Source organism: Lynx rufus, unplaced genomic scaffold (genome assembly GCF_022079265.1).
Source record: "Lynx rufus isolate CCGP_SWC_20201006 ecotype Redwood Valley unplaced genomic scaffold, mLynRuf1.p SCAF_3, whole genome shotgun sequence".
Taxonomy (NCBI): domain Eukaryota; kingdom Metazoa; phylum Chordata; class Mammalia; order Carnivora; family Felidae; genus Lynx; species Lynx rufus.
In genome coordinates this window covers 27,030,237-27,054,669 of record NW_025814845.1, presented here as the reverse complement: position 1 = coordinate 27,054,669, position 24,433 = coordinate 27,030,237, and the positions used below count along the sequence as shown (strand labels likewise).

The window sequence follows — 24,433 nt, the reverse complement described above, 5'->3', positions numbered from 1 at the left end:
AGTGTGAGGTACTTATGGGATAGTTATATATACAATTGACGACTTGAAATATGGGGCTGGAGTTGACCGAACTGATTTGAGAATTTTCCTCAGAAAGTTGGTAGCTGAAAGTTGGTAAGAAGGGATTTTTTTAGAAAATATAAAAAATAAAAACAAAAGAATATACACAAAAAACCCCCCAAACAAACAAAAAGGAAAACCAGGAGAAGAAAAGCTGCCTTGTACTTACTTCTTGACATCCTTCTTTTTCTGTGAGGTTGCCCACTCAACATCTTCAGTTACAGTTCAGATATCTTACCAGTTTTGGCTGTGTGAGGGGATGTGGGAAAACTTTTGTGGCATTGGCATTTTAAATGGTGTTGAATGCATAGAGTTTTGATGTGTACATATAGTAGTCAGGGATGGCAGATTGGAGCAGAGGCATTGGAAGAGAAGAAGCCAACAAAGGAGTAGAGGGAAATAGGATAGTATAGTGTATCTTGTCAACTGGCAGAGGATAACCTCCCAGTAGAACACCATGTTGCTGACGGTGACTGTTCCTTACCTCTCTGGTATGCATGGCAGAAGTTTGCCTCTGAGAGGAATATGACCTTGGCACTTGTTCTCTGCATGGAATGGTTTAAATTAAAAAAAAAAAAAAAAAAAGTTTAATTTTGTGAGAGAGAGACAGAGCCCAAGCAGGGGAGGGGCAGCAGAGAGAGAGACACACACAGAATCCTAAGCAGACTCCAGGCTCTGAGCTGTCAGTACAAGAGCCTCACGTGGTGCTTGAACTCACGAACTGGAGCTGGATCATGACCTGAGCCAAAGTTGGACGCTTATCCAACTGAGCCACCAAGGTGCCCCTTTAAAAAAAAATTTTAATGTTTATTTTTGAGAGAGAAAGAGAGACAGTGCATGAGCAGGAGAGGGGCAGAGAGAGAGGGAGACACAGAATCTGAAGTAGGTTCCAGGCTCTGAGCTGTCAGTGCAAGAGTCTGACACGGAGCTGGAACTCACGAACCACAAGATCATGACCCGAAGCGAAATCTGCATGGAATGGTTTAATGATTTTTTTTTTTTTTTTCCTAACAAGTTGGTTCAGATACTTTGGGGTCTGCTCAAAAATGAGGGTTCCATGAATAATGGTGTAAATAGTGGAAGAAGCCCCATAAAGATGTGTTCAAATTCTTCTGATATTTAAGATCTTTCGAAATGTGTCCTTTGATGTATGTTTCCAGATTCACCTCTTTTGACTCTACACTGTGGATCCTCTTATTTCTCTCCTTACACCTCTATTATTAATGCTGTCTAACCGGTTATCTGGTAAACTTAAGGTTTCTTCAAGTCAGGCTCTAATATCATTATGTCTGTGAAAACACATCTGATCTCTTTTAAGCAGAACTGAGAGTTCCCATCTTTGGACCTGTATATTCCATGGTTTGTGCTCAGTTTTAAACTTTTCTTTCATTACATTAGCTGGGCTTTCAGTTTGAGACTCCTTGAATGTATAAATACTATTTGGAATTTTCTTTTTTTTTTTTTTTAATTTTTTTAACATTTATTTATTTTTGAGACACACATCCTCGTGCGCACACATGAGCGCCAGCAGGGGAGGGGCAGAGAGAGAGGGAGACACAGAATCCAGAGCAGGCTCCAGGCTCCGACTGTCAGCACAGAGCCCAGTGCAGGGCTCGACCTCACGAACCATGAGATCATGACCTGAGCCAAAGTCAGCTGCTTGACTGACTGAGATGCCCAGCTGCCCCTGGAATTTTCTTTCCAACACGAGGCCCAGTAAATATTACACACTTAATAGCTAAATAGCTGAAATGGCGGGGTGGTCATTGTGATGAATGGTGTTGGTGGATCCAGAAAAATGAAGACAGAGAAAGCTACCAAGAGTCTTCAGGATGATCTTCTTGAGCAAGATGATAAAATGTAAATGCCAGTCGCATACAGCCCCAGTTGTAATACGTATGTGCCAGTTGCAAACAGTCCTATCCATCTTTTTAATTCTTTCGTCTTTTTCATTGGGGAATTACAGGTAAAGTGATCCAGTTGTGATATTAAGATAATGATTAGAACCTTTGAGTAATATATTTAATATGATCCAGCAATCTGGGGTTTGAGATACATTTTGTTCACAATGTGTAATAGCAGTAGTTTTGAAATAGTTTAGTTACAGTACCCATTATGGCCAGCAGATGCCTGCAAACACCATAAGATCATTTTGATCAGATTGTTTTAAAAAACATAGGGTTGGTTTTTGGAACTGTATATTGCTGGTCTACTACAATTGTGTTTGATTCTTTGCCTTTTATTTTTAATTCCAGATAAGAAAATTGAAAAGATATCTTACTTGAAAGGGCCATTTAATATTTTCCTTTCTGAGGTATTAGGTGTGAATGAGGATATATATACTATTTGTATGTCATCTAAAAAATTTAGATTAAAATTATGAAAGAGAAGCACCTGTAAATATGCTACCATTCTATTTCTGATAAGGTCATGAGAATTGCATTTTAATTTGTCTTATTTATTTTTTTCTCTAACGAACACAGGAGAAGTATTCAAAAGGAATAATTCCTCTTTCTGCTATATCTACGGTACGAGTTCAAGGAGACAACAAATTTGAAGTTGTTACAACACAAAGAACTTTTGTTTTTAGAGTAGAAAAAGAAGGTAAGATTATTTTTTTATCTTTGTAAAAACACTCAGACATTAATTTCTGACCAATCAGAAGATTGATAAACCAATTAAGCTGCAAATGTCAAGAAATCTTTAAATATGTTACTTTTAAATAATTTACATTTTATGTTCTTTTGAATGCCCTAATAAACAAGTTGACAAGTCATCTGTTTTTTACTATTCTTGCATGCAGCAAATACTTAGGATCTACTAAGTGACAAGAATTCCTCTAAATTCTGGATATATGGCAGTGGAAAAAAAAAAAAGTAGGCAAAAATCTCTGCTCCTAGAGTCCATGTTTTAGCTGTTGTTTTGATAATGCAGAGTAGTTATTTGATATGGAAAAACATTTTTCTAACTATTAAAAGTTGGTTTTATGGAAGTTTCCTTAGGCAGGTTTAACTGAACACATGTCATACTAACACAGATTTTGGAACATCTTTTATATTTTTTAAAATTCTTTTTACCTTCATCATCTGCTGTAGGTCAGTTGATGGTGAAAATTAGATGGCATGTAGTTGGGTTGTGGATGGAGTCATTTTAAATCCTTAGATCTTTTCTGACTTTTGGAGGTGGGAAGGAGGGAGAGCCGGGAGAGCTAAGATTTCTCTGTTGTATACTTTGACTATCAATATATCATTACTATATATTGTAACATACTCACTGCTTTTAAATAATATAGGTAAAGCCATCTTCATTAATTAAAGAATTATAATTTTAATTTATTGTAAAGGTTTTATTTTAGTATAGATTATAGCTCAGCTTGATTTTGAAAGTACTTCTTGGTACTTAATTGAATAATGATGATATGGAGAACTTACTAAATACTTGTGCTTCATTTTTCACAATGATCTTGTGAGAGATGTAGGTTTTACAATTACTCAATTTTACACATATCACAATTTACATCTTTATAAACTATAACAATATTAGCTATATTGGGGGCAGTATTTGTCTTTTTTATACTGCTAGATTCCTAGAACATATACCAGTGCATGGCAAATGAATGAGTGAATCATTCATTCAATGAATGAATGAAAACATTCAATGAATCTTATATATTCCTAGAAAGCTTTCATTATTCCTTGGGATAATCAGTAACTCATAAATTCCAGCTGCTGTTCACACTGAAGCAGCTTTTTTTCACTGTGAATCACTAGCCATTTGTGAGATCAACTCAGTGGTTTCTGATGGTATTTTAAAAAATCCCCCCAAAACAGAAAAACGAACATGGAATAGAATAAGAACTATCAAAGTGCCTCGCTTGTAGTTAGCATTGTATTGTGAGAGCTACCTAGGTATCTATTGTACATACATAATGGAAAGAGTGTTTCTTACTTGACTTGCTATTTAAAAAGGAATTGAGGGGCGCCTGGGTGGCTCAGTCGGTTAAGCAGCCGACTTCGGCTCAGGTCATGATCTTGTGGTCCGTGAGTTCGAGCCCCGTGTCGGGCTCTGTGCTGACAGCTCAGAGCCTGGAGCCTGTTTCAGATTCTGTGTCTCCCTCTCTCTGACCCTCCCCCGTTCATGCTCTGTCTCTCTCTGTCTCAAAAATAAATAAACGTTAAAAAAGTTAAAAAAAAAAAAAAAAAAATAAAAAATAAAAAGGAATTGAGAGCTATAGTCTAGGGAAGGGGTTGGCAAAACATGGCTTATAACCTAAATCTGACCTCTGCTTGTTTTTGTAAATAAAACCTTTTAGATCAGAGCCACTGTCATTCATTTACATATTGTCTGTGGCTGCCCTTGTGCCTCAGACAGCACTGAGTAGTTGCAGAGTGTATGGCCAGGAAAGCCTAAGATACTCTCTTCCCGACTGGATATCCTGAGGATCTTTCCTTATGCTTTGGTTTCCTCTGCCCAGAAGGTGACTGTCTGTTTCTTTCAGGTGCTTATCACTTTCCCCTTGGCTTCTCAAAACGAATTTCACATATGCCACATAACTTGCGTGTTAAGACAGACCATACTAAATAAAGCTTCCAACCTGTGTGGAAATCTGTTTAGCCATATTTACTTACTGTAGTTAAAAGTTAAACAGACACATTTAAGTAGAATATATCAACCCACACGTTTCAAAGTTATATGTTTACAATCGACCAATGTCCTTCTGTGATATGTAGTTCATGTGTAGTTCACATATCACATAATTGATACATAAATAGTATAATAATTGCAGCAAAACTTTGGTATAAATTACTATTTGTTAAATAAGTCTTAGGTCTCTAAGTTTAAAAGCATGAAAATACTGCTTCAGTAAAAACTGAGACTATCCAAATGGAATTACTGAGTAAGTTATTTTCATTGAAAGTCATTTTTACATAGTAACTAACATTTTTAAAGCTAGATATACATAGATGTGTGTGTGTGTATGTATGTATGTGTAAATGGTGTGTGTGTGTCTATGTATTTAGAATGGAACCTTCAACAAGATGCTAAGTATGTTTTCTTTCTCCTTTCCTGAATACAAATGGCTGATTATTTTTTACTTTCTGGGAATTGAGAAATCAACCTTAGTGTCTTATGAAATATTTGACTTAATGAACTTTAAGCCAGATGAAACTTTACTTCAGTCTAATCAAGAAGCAAGATGAAAGTTGAGAACGCAAAGGGAAAATGGTTCGACATCATAGCAGAAATGAATTCTGCATTTTGGATGAGAAGGTTCTGAAAATCCTATGTACAACAGCTACCCTCTGTCTTCCCTGTAACCAGTGTCACTATTTCTAAACTGCTGCATTGCCCACTGGCATTGCTTAGATAGGGTTACAGTTTGGCAACTTTTTCCCACAAAGTTTCAAAGGCTTCAATTCCCCCATGTTTCTTAGTGCGGTATTGTTATGCTCTTAGTTGAAAGTGAATTATATTGAGGTAATAGCATTTTGTAAATACTCTTCCTAAAATAAAAAATTTAGTCGGATTCCTTTGTCCTGGAGCAGAACCATTGGAATTGGCCAGAGGGTCATAACCGCTGATGATCTTTCCAGTCTGTATTCCCTGGCACCTGTGGCCACACATACAGATGCGGTACTTCAAAAAGAAGGTGATGTTTTGAGTCGGCAGTTTGCATCCTTAGAAAAGGGCTTAAGAATTCTGAGTGGTCGTCATTTGTGTTCCTGGGCCATTTTCAGTACTAGCGATCAGCCGTAGGCTCATGTTCCTGTCCACCTAAGCTAATTCTAAACCCCTGGGAGGCAGGCAGCTGTTTTTCCTTTCGACTCTGTTTCCAGACAGCATTTTACAGCCCTCCAGTGGCAGCAATGATACTGCAAAGCTTATTTATTTATTATTTTTTAAATTTTTATTTATTTTTTTAACGAACATTTGGGTAAGAAACATATGTTTCCCTCAGTTATTTTGGACAAGTAGACTTACCTGCCTTGAAATAGTCAATGTTTTTAGAAGTGAGTCATGGAGCGTTAACTGGCTGGAGTGAGAGCCAGGGGAATTATAAGTTCTTCACTGTCAGGGCAGCTGGAATGGCTCAGTCGGTTAAGTGTCCTACTCTTGATTTTGACTCAAGTCATAGTCTGACACTTCATGGGATCCAGCCCCACATCGGGCTCTGCTCTGACACTGTGAAGCCTGTTTGGGATTCACTATCTCTGCCTCTCTGTCCCTCCCCTGCTCTCTCTTTCTCTTTCAAAATAAAAAAATAAACTTTAAAAAAAAGTTCTCCATCGTATACGTTGGTGGATTATCATACTAGGTCGCAAACTGTGGAGTCATTCTTGAATCTTTTCCTTTCATATCTCGCATCCAGTCCATCAGCACATCTGATCATTTCGACTTTGGAAATATGCTTGCATTCTTAATTCTCAAAACCTCTGTCATTACGACTCTAATGCAAGCCACTGCCTCTATCTGGGTTTTGTAATAACCTCCTTTGATCGACTGCAGGCCTATTTTTCTACACAGCTGTCAGGGATCATTCATCAAAGAAGTCAGATCACGTCCATCCACTTCAGATGCTGTGTTGTCTCTCCATCTCACTGAGAGTAAAGTACTTCTGTCCAAGAGCCCCTACGTGCTCTGGTTCTGGTCTGTTTGTCCTTATCTCCTTCTGGGCTCTCCCTCACTCACTGCATTTCAACAATTCTTCTGTTGCTCCAGGGCATTGACACTGACTGCTGCTTTCTTTAACCTGGAATGCTCTTCCACCAGCCATCCTCCTGACTTGCTCCATCACCTCTTTCTTTAGGCTTCGGCCTAACCCTTGCCTTCTTTCTGAGGCTTTTTCTAGTACCCAGCTTAAGAAGTTTATATTTCTTATGTGCTCCATCCCTTGCTTTTTCTTTGTCCCCTTGCACTTGTCAATGTGTAATAGATTACATATCTGTGTTTTATTGCCTTCCTCCTTTGACCAGAGGGCAAACTCCAGGAGAGTAAGACTGTGGTCTGTTTTGTTCACGCTACCATTCCTGGTATTCAGAATAGGTCTTGGAACCTAGTAGGCACTCAGGAAATATTTGTGTGAATGAATGGTTATTGATTTTATGTACAGCCATGGTGTGTGCAGGTACTTTCTTCCCTAAAATTGATCATGGGTTACATTGAGGACTTTTTGGTTCAGTTATATTAGCATATCAAAAGTAAAGGTCCATCTGAAGCATTAGCTTCTGTCACTAATCTTATACACAGCCCTCATGTTGCCCAAGTATAATTATCCCTAGTATAATCAATCCTTTATGCTGCTAATGAATATGCCTACTCCTAAATGCAGTGGTCAGAGAATATTGTCTCTCCTGTTGGTTTTTGTTGTTGTTGTTTCTTACCTTTTTTTTTTTTTTAATGTTTACTTATTTGAGAGAGTGAACACGAACAAGCGGAGGAGGGGCAGAGAGAGGTGGGGAGACAGAATCCTGGACAGGCTTAGTGCTGTCAGTGCAGAGCCCAATGTGGGGCATGATCCCATGAACCCATGAGATCATGACCTGAGCCAAAATCAAGAGTAGGACACTTAACCGACTGAGCTACCCAGGTGTCCCTTTACTTTTTGTTTCTTACAGTAGTTGGCATTCATTCCTGAAAACCTCAAAAACTAGTTTGAGGGGATCATTGTCTTTTATTTACATTCTAGAATAATTATAAGAAAGTGGTGATTTTGTTTGTTTTCCCTTTTTCCAACCCGGAGTGCTCTACTTTGAGCAAAGCCATGTTTAGGTCAGAGCATATTCTCTAAGGAATAGTGCTTATTAGCACAGTGCTAAGATCAAGTTAGACACTCAGTAAATATTTGTTATTAGAAAGAATAAAAGAACCTTGGTGTGAAGAGTAGGCAGAAGCTAGCATAGTATCTTGCTTTGCCCAAGACATTTAGCCCAAGGGAAAATCAATATTTGACTTGGAATATTATGACTTGCCAAAGCATATTCCCCATGTCTAAGGATACACACATTACACAGCCAAATACCAATGATGCTTGTAATGTGTTTTATTATGTTAGAATTATCTGTATCACTGTTTATCTCCATTGGCATGGGTAATTAAGAATAAACTGAATGTTACTATTAATTCTTGTATTTATTCATGACTGTTAACTTCCTATTAGTAAATGAGGCGCTCTGGAGCTAGGTAATAGTTCTAGGCTATAAAAGAACCATTTGTTGAGATGTAACCATAATATGTTTAAGTCTAACAGCCACAAATGCCAGTTTCAAATTATTTTCCTGAGAAACTGAGATACATAATAGCAATAGAAACCATAAACAGTTTGGCCTAGTTCATAAAGTTATGACCTACAAAATGAAATAAGTTAGAGAAAGAGAAATACCATATGATTTCACTCATGTGGAATTTAGAATCTTAAATTTAAATTTTAAGAATTTAAAACAAAATAAAAAAAAGAGAAAAACAGGCTCTTACATATGGAGAACTAACTGGAGGTTGCCTAGAGGCAAGGTGCAGTCGGAATGCATGAAATAGATAAAGGGGGTTAAGAGTACACTTATCTTGATGAGCACTGAGTAATGGATAGACTGGTTGAATCCTGTTGTACACCTGAAACTAATAGGCCATTGTATGTTTATATTTCAATAAAAAATTAAAAGAAAATAAAAACCTAAGGTAGGTTTCTTTTCAATAAAAAAAAATCTACATTTCAAACTAAATGATTTATGCAGATTAATACAAATAAAAAACATTCTGTGCTGTTTACTTGGCAAGAATATTTTGTGTGAAACTAATCATAAGTAATAACCAATGGAAGGTTTGTTGTTGTTACTGAAAATGTAAAAAAATATCATAGTGCAGTCTGGGTCTGTTCATGTAGGTCTAAAATGTAGACTAGGGGTGTCAGGGTGACTCAGTGATTTGAGCATCTGACTCTTGATTTTGGCTCAGGTCATGATCTCACGGTTTGTGGGGTCAAGCCCATGTCAGGGATTCGCTTCCTCTCTCAATGCACCTTCCCTGCTCGCTCGCTCGCTCTCTCTCTCTCTCTCTCTCTCTGTCTCTTTGTCAAATAAATAAACTTAAAAAAAAACTTGTAGAGTCAGTGCTGCATATTCACATTGACTTCGTTACTTGAATATTTTCATGTGCTTTAGTTTCTAATGATGGTGAGGAATTTGGATAAATTATTTCCTCTGATACGTGGGCACTATTACCTGGGGATTGTGAAATACCTGAAGTAAAGCATTGTTGAATGAGATTTAATACATACTTTGGCCTTCATCATTTAAGGCACAACTGTTTTTAGTAGTGTTGAAGGTGAGCAGGAATAAAGATAATTTAAAAATTAAGTCTTGTTATAACATAACTTAGGGTTCATTTGGAATGTAAGCAAGTCTAATATGGAGACTTACATCAATCCACAATGGAGTTATTCTTTCCAGACAGGTCTTAGATCTGAGATACTATCCAATTTTCCAAGCTTGGGCCAGCTTATTCTTGCCTTCCTCTTCCTTCTTGATCATTTTTCCTACGTAGAATTCTGTTGTGTGTTTTTTGTTTTGTTTTGTTTTTTTCCTTTTGCCTTGATAACCATTTCTCTGTTTTTTGCTAGCCCGTTTTCCAGCCTCATAGATATAGTCATACCTCAAGATTTGTCCATTTCTTCTCCTTTTACCTTAAACATTTATCCACTTCCGTGGATCGTCTTTTGTGTAGGCCACCTTCATTCACACATTATTATCAGTCCACCTAGGTGCTGCCAGGCACTAAAAACCTGGGGTGGTTATCTTAACAAAATGAAACCTTTTACATTCTTTGGTCAAGTCAAGGTACTAAGCTATCGGTTAATTTAAATTTTTGTGAATACCTTCTAACCTATTTAAAACTTCAGATATTTTTTCTATCCCTTAATGTCTTGACTTTTCAAGTGTTCTTTTGTTTCCATTTTCATTGTACTTCAAGCCTCTCTTGCCTTATTCCTGATCTCCAAGTTTCAGTTTGGTCTGCCTATCATCTTGCTAATCATGTCACTTCCTTGCTAAGAATCTTGACTTTTTATTTTTTGCCTCTGTAATAAAGTTTGGAGGCTAAATTCCTTACAGGTACTGCAGAAGCTGTAGCCGTATTTCCTATTATTTCTTTGTGAGTACAAAATTATCAATATGCTTCTCTATCAGTCCCTGAGAAGATGTTGGTTCTTCCTGCCTTTGCTCTTGTGTTCTTCTTTGTTTAGAGTTATAAAGTTCTGCTCTTCCCTCACCGGACCCCAGTTTTGTCTTTTCAAATGCTCCTCATTCCAAGACCTAACACAGTCCTTTTTCAACCCCCTTAGTGCTGTGAACAATTGAGAGTTAAAACATTTGATTCTGTTAATGTTACACTTGCTGTATGACCTTCAGCAAATCATGTACCTCCATTGAATTGACTCGTGTATTATTTGATATCATTTGTATGACAGTTCTAGTATTCTGTGTTTTATGTTCGTATCTAACTTGACTTACAACTTTGATTGCTCTTTGGGGACTGGATCAAATTTCTGTGCCCATAACGCAGTGTGTTATGCATAGTTGAAGGTCACTCCGCTTTTATGGAGGGAGAAGACTAAATTTTAATTTACAAAATGAGATGTTATTGTTTGGTGAGAATAGATTGGATGAGTGACTATCAAGTTTGCGTACTCTTAAGTAGAGTAGGCTCTAAGTAACAGAAGTAAGATTTTCTGGGCATTTGAGTAACTTAGTTGCCAGGTAAAATGTGTTAACTGGTCTCAGTATTACTTCTGATAAAAGAAAAAATCCAGTCTCATGAATGATCTGTACGAGTGCTTCTTAAATATTAACATAGATTCAAGATCACCTGGGAATCTTCTTAAACTGAAGATTCTGATTCATCAGGTCCTGAATGGCCCTGAGATGTTGTATTCTAATAAGCTCCCAGGTGAGGCCATCAGTATTAGTTACAGAACACCTGGCTAGTGTTACTTCTTTTCTCTTAGGAAATAGGGCCATTGGCTCAGACTGCAGGGGCATTTAGATTGCGGTTGTGGGAAAGAATCTGTAAATGATGTGTTACAGAGAGAATAGATCCTTTGCCGTGTTTCTGTGTCTGTATAATTTATATGAGTACGGATGTATTTTCTCCTGTCTTCATTTTCAGAGGAGAGAAATGACTGGATCAGCATACTGTTAAATGCACTGAAATCACAGTCCCCTGCCTTGCAGTCTCAAGCAGCTGCTGCACCTGAGAAATGTGGATATCTTGAATTGAGAGGGTATAAAGCCAAAATTTTTACTGTGTTAAGTGGAAACAGCGTGTGGCTTTGCAAAAATGAACAGGTGAGGAGCTATGTTACAACTATTGTAATTTGCTGTTCCTTGATTACATTAACAACTATGCTTCATTAGACTTATTAGAGTTTTTACTTTATAGCGTCTTGCTTTTGCCTTGAGTACTGCACTAAATGTAACAAAGAAAGTGTTATTTTGTTGAATTTACTCAGTTCCTCTAGTGGCAGGAACGTAATCTACATCAAATTTGAGGCCAGGCATCATGTTTTTAAGAGACTGACAAAATCATTGAAAATAATTTTTGAAGAGTATTCCTTACCTGAAGTAATGTTATAAAACTACGTGAGATAATAATTAAGAACCAATTAACCATTCAGCTGTTGATGAAATAGGCTCAGTTCTGCACCTGTTGTTTCTTTTATGATAGAAAATTTTAAGAGTAGGCACAGGTGATATATTTTCTTGAGTTTCCAGCATTTTTATTTGTTTTTTTGAGCTGATATGTTGCTTGCAGAGGAGATACTTTACTGTAGGCAAATGGTTCATATATGCACATACATACACACACATGCCACATATAAAATAGGCTTGAGTCGTTGACTTACTGAGTTTAGGTAATATAGAAGGACTTAATAGAGAAGTTAACTGTTTTGAGGAGACTGATGTTATAGTTCTAACAAATTCGGTTAACTTTGATTCGGTAGACTTCCCTTTCTCTGACATATCTGGTGTTCAATATGTATAGGAAAATACTCCTTTTGTGGAATGAATTCTTAATCTTTTAGCCCAAAATATATTAGCTTAGTAATTTGTGGAATTACACAGTGTGCTTTGTATATCTGATCTAAGACGAACTCATTTTGTGATACATCATAATGGGTTATGAAAGCTGGGATCTAAATGTTGTTTTCATAAAAAATAGAGATAGAAACTCAAAACAAATGGTAGTTTTAAGAAATTAACTATAGATCTTTAAGGCATCTTCTGAACTTCAGCACGGTCTTATTCATTATATGTTTTGGATAAGATTTCTTAGCCAGTTAACTGTGGAAGGCATTATTGAGCACTGTTGGCATATTAATAACTTGGATAGTTAGCATCTTCCTCAAGAATAGTGATGTACAGCTTATAATGTGTATGAACTTAATATGAACATTTTCTGTCTGTGAAGTAAGATGATTAAAACTTTTCTCATTGGAATCGAGTTTAAAAATGCATAATTTGCATTTATTGGTATGGAAGTTCCTCTGCCAGATTGATTGAGGTATTCATTTTTTTACTTGCACAGAGTTGATGGACTTCAGATATTAGTTTCATCACTTCCATTAGCTAGATTGTGTGGGTATATGTTATTCTCCTAAAGTAGATGTTTTTTAAAAGTTTTATTAACTTTCTCTATTAGAAAGAAGTTGTATGAAATTGTTGCTTTAATATTAGCAATTGAGCATAGAAAACACAATAATGACTGCCCTCTGGTGAGTACCAGTGATTGTGCTAATTAATTTATAAACATTTCCTTTTAATCTTGCCTACAAATATAGGAGGAAGATATTCTCTTCCGTGTTTTATAGATGAGGAAAATGAGGATTGAGTAAGGATTGCAGATCTTCATGCATAACAAAACCAGAACTGTATGACTCTAAGTCTAGCGTCTTAGCTGTTATACCAAACTTTTTTAAAGTGTACGTAGAAAAGACCATTTCTGGCCTATGACCTTTTAGAAATAGACTAAGCTTTTTTCTTTGAAAAACTTAGTTGCTTAGAAGGTTCAGAGTGTGCATTCAGTACACATTCTACCAGGTGAGGTAGTCTGCAAGGCGTGCACTTGCTGAGGACACATGTCCTGTCTTCCAGGAGGAAAAGTTAGACAGTACCAGCGTTTTTGATGGATAGGGAGCCCAGTGCTTTATTAGTCTCATGCAGAAGTTACAGAGAAGTGCAAAAAAGGCATCTAATGAAGTCTCAAGATTAGAAACACTTCCACGTACACAAGTAATGAGTATATTCTTAAAAATGAAAGCATTAATGCTGGACCCTCTCCTCATCTTTTGAGACATACACCTATTTTCAGTTATGTATATTTCAGTTCCTTTTCTATGCATTAACGTGTCTTTATATGTACCTTTAAAAAGTGCATACTGTTGCTTGTGTATATGTTATTTTTAAAAAGTTGCATCATGATGTATAGAGCTGGGTATTAAGGGACCTGATCTTGAGTCAAGTCTTAAAGAACTAAGTGGCTCAAGACTGGATGGACAAATCAAGGAAGGCCTTCTATGTTTAGGCCCTTACTTACCATTCCAATTTTATCTGCGTTTACATCCTGGTGTATCCTTTTCTCTCTTGGAGAAAGTTGCCCATTGGTTTTTTCACATGGTTGAATAGATTGTGTGAAGAACTTGGGTGATGTGCTAAATGGGGAGGCTTTCTCCTGAATGCAGAGGGCTTTACTAAAGCTTGCATTTAGGAAAAGTGCTAAAAGTTAATTGTTTCAACGCACCTTCTGAAAGTTTTAAGTATACAACACATTAAGTAATCTTGTTTTTTTTTTAAATATGGAAAAAAAATCTTATAAAAATGTACAAGTGTTACACCTGAACCTAATACATGTCAATTTTAATTCTATATTAAAAATAAAAAATAAAAAGTAAGACGTGTTAGCTTTGAACTTACATATCTAAATTTGCATTGGATCTAATTTGATTACATGCATCAAAGCTAAATTATTTTCATTTTTAAACTTTTAAAATAGTGAATTTATTGCCCACATAACTTACAGTATGAATAGAATAAAAAAAACAAGGAAAATTGACCTACACTACCCTAACATATGAACTATTTTTATTTTTCTTGCCTCTATTTATACATAGTTATCATAATTTACTCAGGAGGCCATTCCAGAGAGAGTAAACAGTGGATAGAGGTGGAAAGGTAGAATATGTTGAAGAATTATTTAAAAGGAAGCTGAAACGTTCATTTAGAGCAAAGGAGATAGAGTAGCAGTTCTGGGTTTTCATTCTTTCTCTGCTACTAATTGGTTCAGATAATTAAGTTAATGTCTTTATGTTTAAATGGTGTCATGTAAAGAAGAGAGATGGCTTGCTATCTCTAAGGCCATTATTTAAGTTGAGTGTTAAAATTCCAGCTATCTGGTCTCATTCCAGACTGTAGAGTTAGAATTTCTGGGGATGGAATGTTGGAAACCACATTGTATAAGGCATCCCATGTGGTTCAGTGACATGTGATCCAAAAACTACACACAGTGAAACACTTTTCTGAGTTTTTTTTTTTTCCTTTAAAAAGTTATAAGCATCTAAGTAAAGAGAACAAGATATTTTTAGAATTGGAAAATGTGTAAAAACAGCTTGCAACCAACATTGGGTACTTCATCATCCTTCAACTTGGTATTGTTATACTTCTTTTTGTTACTAACTTTAATTTGGAAGTATATCTCTTTTCTCATTGAACATTTTGAAATGTGCCAACATTTAAGTGGAATGTTAAGATAATCAGTATTAGTGGTAATGAATTTTGAAAATTTGAAGAACTGTTATTAATTGTGCATAGTTTTGAACTGTAGGCACTGGTATTTATTTTTGCTAAAATCTAAATTTTAAATGAAATTACAATTTTCATCTTATGAATCCTACAATATCATTTAATTCCTTTTTCTTAACGTAGACTTTTATTGCCAGAGTATGATCTAGTGGAGTAAACTCCATTTGCAAAGTCAGCATAAAGAGACAGTGTTTGGAAAACAGTTTGAAATTGTTATTTCCCATAAGTTCCTTGAACTCTGTCTGGAAATGTATTCTCATTTTGTGGATTATTTTTAACCCTTTCCAGAGCTTTCTCTCTACTTCCAAAGCATGTCCTTAAGAGTCCATGTCAAACATCCCTACAAATATATTTTCAGTAATTCTCTTGCTTTTTCTTAATCTGTGGAATCAGTACCTTAAATTTTCTAAGTTAAAATAGCTATTAGAACAGGCTATCATAATTATTGCCTTTTTTAAGAGACGTGGTGTGATGGTGGCAAGGGTCCATCCCCTGATGGACCCTTCACTGGCATGTCTCAGCTCCATGGAATTAACATGGACTTTTCATTTTCCCGGTTGCTCCCTTCAGACGTTCATTATTTTCTGTTACCTCTGTCTCTCCCTTTCATTCATTAGCAGATTGTAGGAGCTGGAACTTGCAGTAGCTCTGTACTGAGTAGGAGAAATGCCTTAGGGGGTCTTATTTCTGAGACAACCCCCCACCCCCTTCCCCCCCCAGGTTGTAAAAAGTAGAAAAGAACTATGAAGAGATATGTAAAAACATTTGTTAGAGAGGAGTTTGGCAAAGTAGAACCAGACACAAATTCTCTACCTAATTACTCAGTTGCAAAACACTGTGGCGCTGTTATCACATAAATTACATGTCATTTCTTTATTTAACATCATCTCACAAACGCAGTGTTTAATTTTTACAAATATTCTCTTCCTTGTCTCTGCTTATGTTTTACATGCCTGCAATGTATTATAATTATGATAATTTTTTTGCAGTGTTACTTCAACTTTGTATAAAATGAGTTGGGTGTTTCAGATTGTGTAGGTTATACCACACTTCCCCGTGTTTCTATATTCATCCATTTTACAAAATGGGTTTTTATTGGACACCTCATCTCTGGGTGCCGCTCTAGGCTCTAGGGGTACAGTAGGAAACCAGAGGATGCTTACTGTTTAGGATCTGACCTTCCAGGGTAGCACACACAGAGTTGTAAAAAAATAAATGAGATTTCTGGTAGCTTTCTGTATGTAGCCTTTTCTTTTTTATGACCTTTTTCTAAAGAATTGTTCGCATTTAAAATGCTATTAGCTGCATGAATTGGGTAACAGTTTCATTTTAACCTTAAACATGTTATAATTTTTATATTCTCAAATTAATTGTGTGATTGTTTATTCACTGCTGTGTCTTCAGGAGTTTCAGGCCAGTAGCTGATACCCAGTAAACATTTTGCAGAATAAGCTTGTTGAAGTCGTGGTTCTTTACAGCTGTTTCCTTGACTCCAGAGCTTATCATTCTTTTTAAATTTTGTTTTTAAGTTATTTTCTGTGAATTGTCTCTTGATTTTCTTTCTCCATTTTTTTAATTGGGATTTTTTTTTTGTCTTTTCTGATAATTTATTTAAGCTCTTCATATGAAAAATACATTAATCATCATGTCATTTTCTGTAACCACTTTTCTGAGCTATGGCTTACCTTACATTCTTTTTTATTGTGTAGGAATTTTGTTTATATAATTAAACTGCTTTTTATTTCAAAGCTGATAGAGTTTTCTGTATTCTGGAAAATATTTCGTGAATTTATCTTGAAATGATGTGGACATAGTATGTAGGCCAGTATTTAAAATTTTAAATGAGATAATAAAATATGAACATACACTGAAGCATCTGTAGAGTTATATACATGGTATTGCTGTTTGAATGAAATTTCCGCAAATGGATGTCAGGCAAATTTAAGATAGTTGGTTTTGGTTTCCATTTATCAGGTTGTCCTCACAGCCAGTTCCATATAAATACATACATACATACATACATATGTGTGTGTGTGTGTGTGTGTGTGTGTGTGTTTTGTGTGTGTGTGTGTGTGTGATGAGTTTTTTTGAGCATCATGTTAGTATTAGTGAGTTCATTACAACCAGATGTCTTGCTTGGTGGGTTTGTGTATCCATTTAATGATAATTGTGGCATTGAAGTTCTAACTATATAAATTCACTTGATTAAACATTCTCAAATCAGGGTATAACAAGAGACCCATTCCCCCTCGTCCGCCTACATAATGTTCCCAGTGTCTGGCACGGGAATGAAACTGTAATAGAATTTAAATCGACCTCATAGGGCTGTGGGTTGAGTGGCACAGAAAGAAGCAGCAGGGTGTAGGTGGTGGCCTCAAATTCTCTGGGTTTTGTATCTGGCCAAACTCTGCATCTGGTGTTTCCCCGGAAATTTGGTGCCAGTGTCATACAATGCCACATCTGTTTTCAACAAATGTTTAAGCACCAAGTTCTTAAATTTCTGGCATGGAAACCTGGCATCCAGTATCTCCAAATATAGGTTTGAGGTTTCAGCAAGTTCGGGGTTAACAAACCCTTCTTTAATTTTTCTGTTTAGGAATCAAACTGGTAGTTTGCTCTTTCACTGTGTAGTTTTAAAATGTAGTTTTAACCACATTTGTGCTACAGATTCACACATATAACCCAGTTCAGTATCTTGGTAACTTATTTACCATTAATTCTAATCTGAGTATATAGGATAGAATCATTAGTGTGAATACTTTCAGTCACTGTAAATAAATACTTTAATTGAAGACAAATTCTGTATTTAGAACTCACAAATTGTCTGGATGTATTAGACCCTAAATTTATATTTCACTCAGTTTTTGTTATAATGCTGTATAAGGTAGATATTACTGTATCCTTATAAATAAGGAAATTGGAGTGTAGGTAGATAACTCGGTAGTAGTCATATGGCCCGTAAATGGCTTATCCAGGATTCTCCTCCAGGTCTGACTCCCAGTGGTCATGACCCACATGGCTCCTACATGGTCATGACCACCTTTGCAGGTATCTAGATCTGTTTTGCCAAACATGGCCATCATTATGGTAGGATCATTATGGTGGTGGGATTCATGCTTTTTGAGATCCCACATTCTATGACCACAAATTAAACGTAAGATATTGTTTACTCCAGAATCTGTTTTTAGCTTTATGCTTTCTGTAGTAATATTTCCTTCTGAATTTTCATGCTCCTGTTTTTTTCCATCCAGTTTATAGCATTTTAAGTGTTAAAAGTGTGACTTATCCCTGACTTGTGCCTAATTTTCAACATGAGAATATGGCTGACAATTGTAGCTAATAGGTAATTTATTTTTTAACATCTGCCTTCCACCCAACCCTTAGCGCTTTTTTTAATGTTGATTTATTTTTGAGAGAGAGAGAGAGAGAGAGACAGACAGACAGAGAGACAGAGCACAAGCTGGGGAGGGTCAGAGAGTGAGAAGGAGACAGAATCTGAAGCAGGCTTCAGGCTCTGAGCTTCAGTACAGAGCCCGATGGGGGGCTTGAACTCATGAACTGTGAGACCGTGACCTGAGCCGAAGTTAGATGCTTAATCGACTGAGCCACTCAGCCACTACCCCATTTTTAAAAATTTATATATGTTTGCTAGTAATTTGTGTATTTTACTGTAATTAACTTTTTCATAGGTAATATGGTCAGTTGGTTTCAAATTCAAGAGGTAGAAATATAATATAACAGTAGCTTACCAGACTGTGTAGCACTTACTCCGTGCCTGGGGTTCTTTTAAGCATTTTCAGCATATTGATTTTATCCTCACCATACTGATGAAGTGTAGTACTGCTACATTTTGCAAATGAGTGAACTGAAGCAGGAGAGGTATACATGATCAAGCTGGTCTAGGTTTTGTCATTTATTTCATCAAGGTTCACCTCCTTTGGAAAGTCTCATATGAACATAACTCTCTTTCCAGAGATTGGCTGGATTCAGTGTTTATAGTCATGCACTTGTTACAGTTCTTTCTCATTTCCTCCTTAGACTATAAGCTTCCAAAAGGTAGGTACCCTGTCTTATGCTCTTGTGCAGACTCAGGACTTAGCATGATTTCTGGCATTCACTGAGTACTTCCTCAATGCTGTTTTGCCAGGACGAATTTTCCCATTTTAAAAATGGCTATATCTGCTCTGCCTTTTTCACAGAATAATTTACAAGATCAAATGAGGGTTCATGACTTTCAGTAAGCTTCAGAGCACTACACAAATAGATGTTAAACCAATTATGGAGTGTACTGTATATGCTTAATCAAGTCTGATTCTTCAGACATTAATCTGAATCCCCTAGACATTAGCACAGGGGTGGTTACCCAGGACACCTAGGATCTTGAAAAACCAATGTGTCACTGTGTTCTGGTATTTTTAACCAGTAGTCATAATGATTTCAAATGATTTTTGTATAATCATTGCATTTTTTTTTCCCTCTTCTCTATGGAAGGCAGAGGGAACTGTTGATATCCTGATATTTACATATTGCAGACTTATCCTGTCTAGATTCTACAGCTGGTTCTGCTGTCTAATTCAGTTTTCTCAACATTGGCTGCATATGAGAATCATAGGGCTGTAGTTTTGCTTTTTAACTGAAGATTCTTAAGCTCTGCTTTCTAATTCAGTGGATCAGAATCTCAGGGTCATAGGGAGAGATCAACATGGGTAGTTTTGACGAGTGTTGAGGGATTAGATACGTTCTAAATATAGACTGAAAAAGGGGCTTATAGTTTACAAATATTTTTAATAAGAAAAACAGTTGTTTCATATTTAATAGCTCTCAAGAGCACTGACATTTATTTTGTTACTCTGCTGTACATTTTACAGTCCATTTGTGTCGGTGAGTTCAGTGGACACTCTAATTACTCAAAACCATATGGCCATGGCCAGCAGCTGATAAATGGGTTACAATTTTTATCCAGCCTAAAAACTCACCTTTGCCTTGCTTGGGAGAAATTTGGGGTCTAGAGCTGACCCTCTCTTATTTTAACAGAAATTGCAGTTTCATGGATATAGACATTTCACACCTTGCTTGTAGAAATGAGGGGCCACCAATCCAAGCTGGAGCCTAGATGAGGCTCATCAGTTTCCATAAAACATGGTCAGTTTTTCCATCTGCTAGTCGGAAGGTTTGAGTATGTATCTCTGCCCTTAGTAACACACAGTACCTGCAAGCCAGGCCCTCATCAGAGAATATAACTTGGCATATCCAGCTCTTGTCAGTTCTTCATTATGGAGAATTGTTTGAAGGACATGCAGTCTGTTCTAGAGTCTATATATCAACTCCTATATCAAGTTGGGCCACCAGAAAGCTGTTTTAAAAATATCCTACCTTGCCTGAAAGATGGTAGCTACGCTTGTGGTGAGCAGAACACAACTTACAGAGAGGAGGAATCACTGTGTGTGCTTGCCTGGAACTAATGTAACGTTGTACGTCCACTATACTTCAGTAATGAAAAAAATCTTACCTTGTTACCCATACTTTATTTCTTCATTTATAAAAGAGAATTTGAATTTTCAGTCACTTGCCTTGGGAGTTTCTTCAACAGTTACATTATCTAGCCGGAGAATTGGTATGGACAATTGAGAATTTTTTTTTTTTTTTAATTATAAGTATAACCTTGAACCTATATGCTGAAACTTCTTAAAATAGAGCAGATTGGAAAAGTTGGATTCCCCTTGTCCATATAGATCACATTAGGTACTGATTTTTAAATGAGTTTACGAAGTAGAAGTATATTTTTGTAATTATTTTGCAACACTTAGCGTGTCTGTGCATCTTCTTTTATACCACTGATTCGATTTCTGACTTGTTTTTTCCTAATAGAATAAGCTATTTGTATTTTAATCAGAAAAGAAAAATCAAATTGATGGTATGTTTTATGAATGAGTCATTTCCTTATTCTAACTAAACACTTGCACATTTAAAAAAAATGTAGAGCGGCTTTTCTGCAATTGATGAATGAAAACTCTGGATACTTTTACAAGTGGGGGCAATTTGTTATAACATTATTTTATTTCCCTTATCTTATCAGTCAGGATGGCAAAAACCCCAAGGATTGCCAAGATAGGGATTTGTTTGTTTTAACATATCTCTTGGTATAGGCAGCAGAGAGCTGATGCCCCCAAGAAACAAGGTCTTCCTACTTTTTTCTCACCCTGGCATCCTCAGGTACAGGAATTTGTCCTCAGGCTTTTCCTCTCAAGGATTCTAATGTTCTAAAATGGCTTCTGTGCTTCTAGATGTGTTTTCAACGAAAGATGGAATGGTGTGGGGTAAAAGTCTTTCTTCTTCCAAGATTTGTCCCCCCAGCCCCACCTCAGGAATTGTTTATATTTTATTGACCCAAACTAAGACATATTACCCTCCTAGCTTGCAAGGAAGATGGGAAAATAGTATTTTTACTTTAACCTATACAGAGAAGGCCTGTGAGATGTATCTATATCTATATCTATATATCTATATCTATATATCTCATATACATCATATATATATATATATATCTCACAGATGCACAGACACACTGTTGCAAAATAATAGAAAAAAAATATATCACAGGCCTTCTCTGTATAGGTTATATATACAGATGTATATATCTAATATTAGATATTAGATATATATATATTAGATGTATATATTTTATATATAAGATATATATTTATATATACACACACACACACACATATATATATATATATATATATATATATATATATATATTAGTTTTTCTTTAGTATGGCTACTTTTTCTAGTCAGGTTTAATTTAGGAATTCAGAGCACATTTAATCTGAACCTGTTCACATAGATAACTAATCTTTTGAGGTAGAGAATAATTATATTTTTAAAGTGTTGAGATAATGTGATAAGTTGAATTCCAAAACCCTATGATTTGATAATATTTCAAACTTTAATGCTTTTAGAAGGAAGACTTTGTAACCTTTTGCACAGTTTCTAGTTTTGGTGAGACAAAGTGAACACAGGAGCTGTAGGTATTGAACAGATTAGAGTTTTCATACCAAAATAGTATTAAAGGAGCTTAAGAATTTAATTGAAGGAGGAGGAAAATAACAAAATATTGGAAATGAGATAAAATTGTAAAATAAGTAATGCTTTTGTGTGAGAGTAGAGGAGAAAATGTGACAGAAGACAGGTAACATCGCATAGTAGAGCAAAGAAAGACCAATCAGGCAGCTTGAGTTTCAGTCTCTTTCTACCATGTCCAGCTAGCTGCACCCTACATGTGACATTAATCTCTTTGGGCCTTGGCTTCCCCTTCTTTTTTATAAATAGTAATTATACCAACCTCAGAGCGCCATTTGACTCCCCTAGTAGAAAATTGCTAGGCATGTGGTAAGGACTAGTTAACTCTTAGTTTCCTTTTCTGAAAGGATAAAGATGAAAAAGTGGCTAACTTTTGAAAGCAAGCATGTGTAGTTCAAGATCTGTGTCCTGGTCAGCTTAGTGTTTTATGTGAAAGAAGCCCATCTTTGATCTGTAGCCCAACTATCCAGCTTAGAATGGGACTGGGTTATCATGTATTTAGAGTGCCTACTTAAAACCACTGTCATTCCATTTTTAATGATTTATTTAATTCCACATATATATGTGTAGTAAAATTTAGTAGGATTTATTGGATTTTAAGGAATATAGTGGTACTTTCCAAATCCATAATTTTGTTCCTTTATAATGTGTTAATGTTTTTCTCCCAACTAGGATTTTAGGAGTGGACTTGGTATTACCATAATTCCTATGAATGTTGCAAATGTAAAGCAAGTGGTCCGAACTGTAAAACAGTCTTTTGAAATAATCACTCCCTACAGGAGTTTTAGGTAAGTTATACTTAAACGTTTTTGTTTGTATTATCCCAAGAAAGCTTGGGTGATCTATTTTTACATGGCTAGTGGTGGTTTTATTCCTTATAGATCACTTAGTAAAATCATGTTGGTTCTTTTCCATTATTGTCTAATTTGTTAGCCAGCATATAAAAACACCTTGTGGGGCGCCTGGGTGGCGCAGTCGGTTAAGCATCCGACTTCAGCCAGGTCATGATCTCGCGGTCCATGAGTTCGAGCCCCGCGTCGGGCTCTGGGCTGATGGCTCAGAGCCGGGAGCCTGTTTCCAATTCTGTGTCTCCCTCTCTCTCTGCCCCTCCCCCGTTCATGCTCTGTCTCTCTCTGTCCCAAAAACAAATAAACGTTGAAAAAAAAAAATTAAAAAAAAACAAAAAACAAAAAACACCTTGTAAAAGTGACCTGAATTATCACACAACCTACAAAGATACTAATTTCATGAGATTTGAGTCTTTTCTGAATACCTTTTTTCTTAGTAGGCTTGATAAGTATATTAATTTTTATCAACAATATATGAAAAATTCCTTCACATTTTGAAGGAATAAAGAAAGAATATTACATTGCTTTTAAGCTGTATTTTTATTTACCTTCTTTTAGCCTACTCAAATGCAATCCTCTTTTAAAATCAATCTCTGATTACAATTTGCTCCATAATGATTTCCTAAAAGGAACTCTTGCTTAAAATGATGGTGGTGGATCTCATAACACTTATTGATCAAATATATATACATAATGTTTATTTTGAGAGAGAGTGCACGAGCGAGCGTGCATCGGGGAAAAGCAGAAGGAGGGAGGGAGAGACTCCCAAACAGGCTCCACACTCAGTGCAGAGCCCAAAATGGGGCTCAGTCCCACAAACACTTAGACCATTACCTGAGCCGAAATCAAGAGTCAGATGCTTAACTGAGCCACCAAGGCACCCCTTATTGATCAGATATTTTAACATTTCATTATATATTTGTTTTATGGTATTCCTGTAATTGCTTCATAAGACAAGAATAAAAAGTTCCTAATATGTTTTAATAATCTATAATGATTCCATAGCTTTAGTATACAGAAAAGGCATAAGTCAGTGTCTGTGAGCTCAACCACATTAATTCATTTGTCACAAATAATCAGCATATCACAGGGTAGTTTGCAGGTCAGAAGCAATTGTCAGAGGCCTTTGAAAGACTAGCAATTACTTAGCAACTTCAAAAATACTCCCATGTCGGGTACTCATTTTATCTGTCAGAATTTGTCTACTGGCTCAAATTTTGAGGAAAAAATAATCACCTAAAGAATAACAAACTTCATTCTCACATATGCAGATTCAAGCCTCAACTGAAAATGTAGACATTGCGTGAACTGTTTTTACTCATAGTACTTCTAGAAGACACAAAATATGTGGTGGGGTTTTTCCTCACACCAACCACTTCTCCAAATACTAAGTGGTTGTCCTACAATTCAGTACTGTTCTCACAGCAGCTACTAGGATTGAACATTAGACCCCAAGCGTTGAGGGCTCAATCCCACAGAGCTGCCCTCACTTCACACTCGTCACAAGAGATGGGCCCCTCCACTAAGCCACACTTCTTTCCATCTTGGCCATAATCTGGACTCCCATGACCCCTGCTGCGCCAGATTCAGTAATTT

The 24,433-nt window shown here is 36.3% G+C and overlaps 1 protein-coding gene across 4 annotated transcripts in view; it reads left to right on the top strand.

Annotated features, from left to right (window-relative positions):
* Nucleotides 1-24,433, top strand: part of ARAP2 (ArfGAP with RhoGAP domain, ankyrin repeat and PH domain 2) — a 212,949-nt gene that overhangs the window by 70,910 nt on the left and 117,606 nt on the right. For all 4 annotated transcript variants that reach the window (XM_047092177.1, XM_047092176.1, XM_047092179.1 and 1 more), the window contains 3 exons: nt 2,544-2,664; nt 11,218-11,396; nt 22,662-22,777. In XM_047092177.1, the coding sequence (XP_046948133.1) occupies nt 2,544-2,664; nt 11,218-11,396; nt 22,662-22,777 (416 nt within the window). The remainder of the gene's footprint in view (nt 1-2,543; nt 2,665-11,217; nt 11,397-22,661; nt 22,778-24,433) is intronic.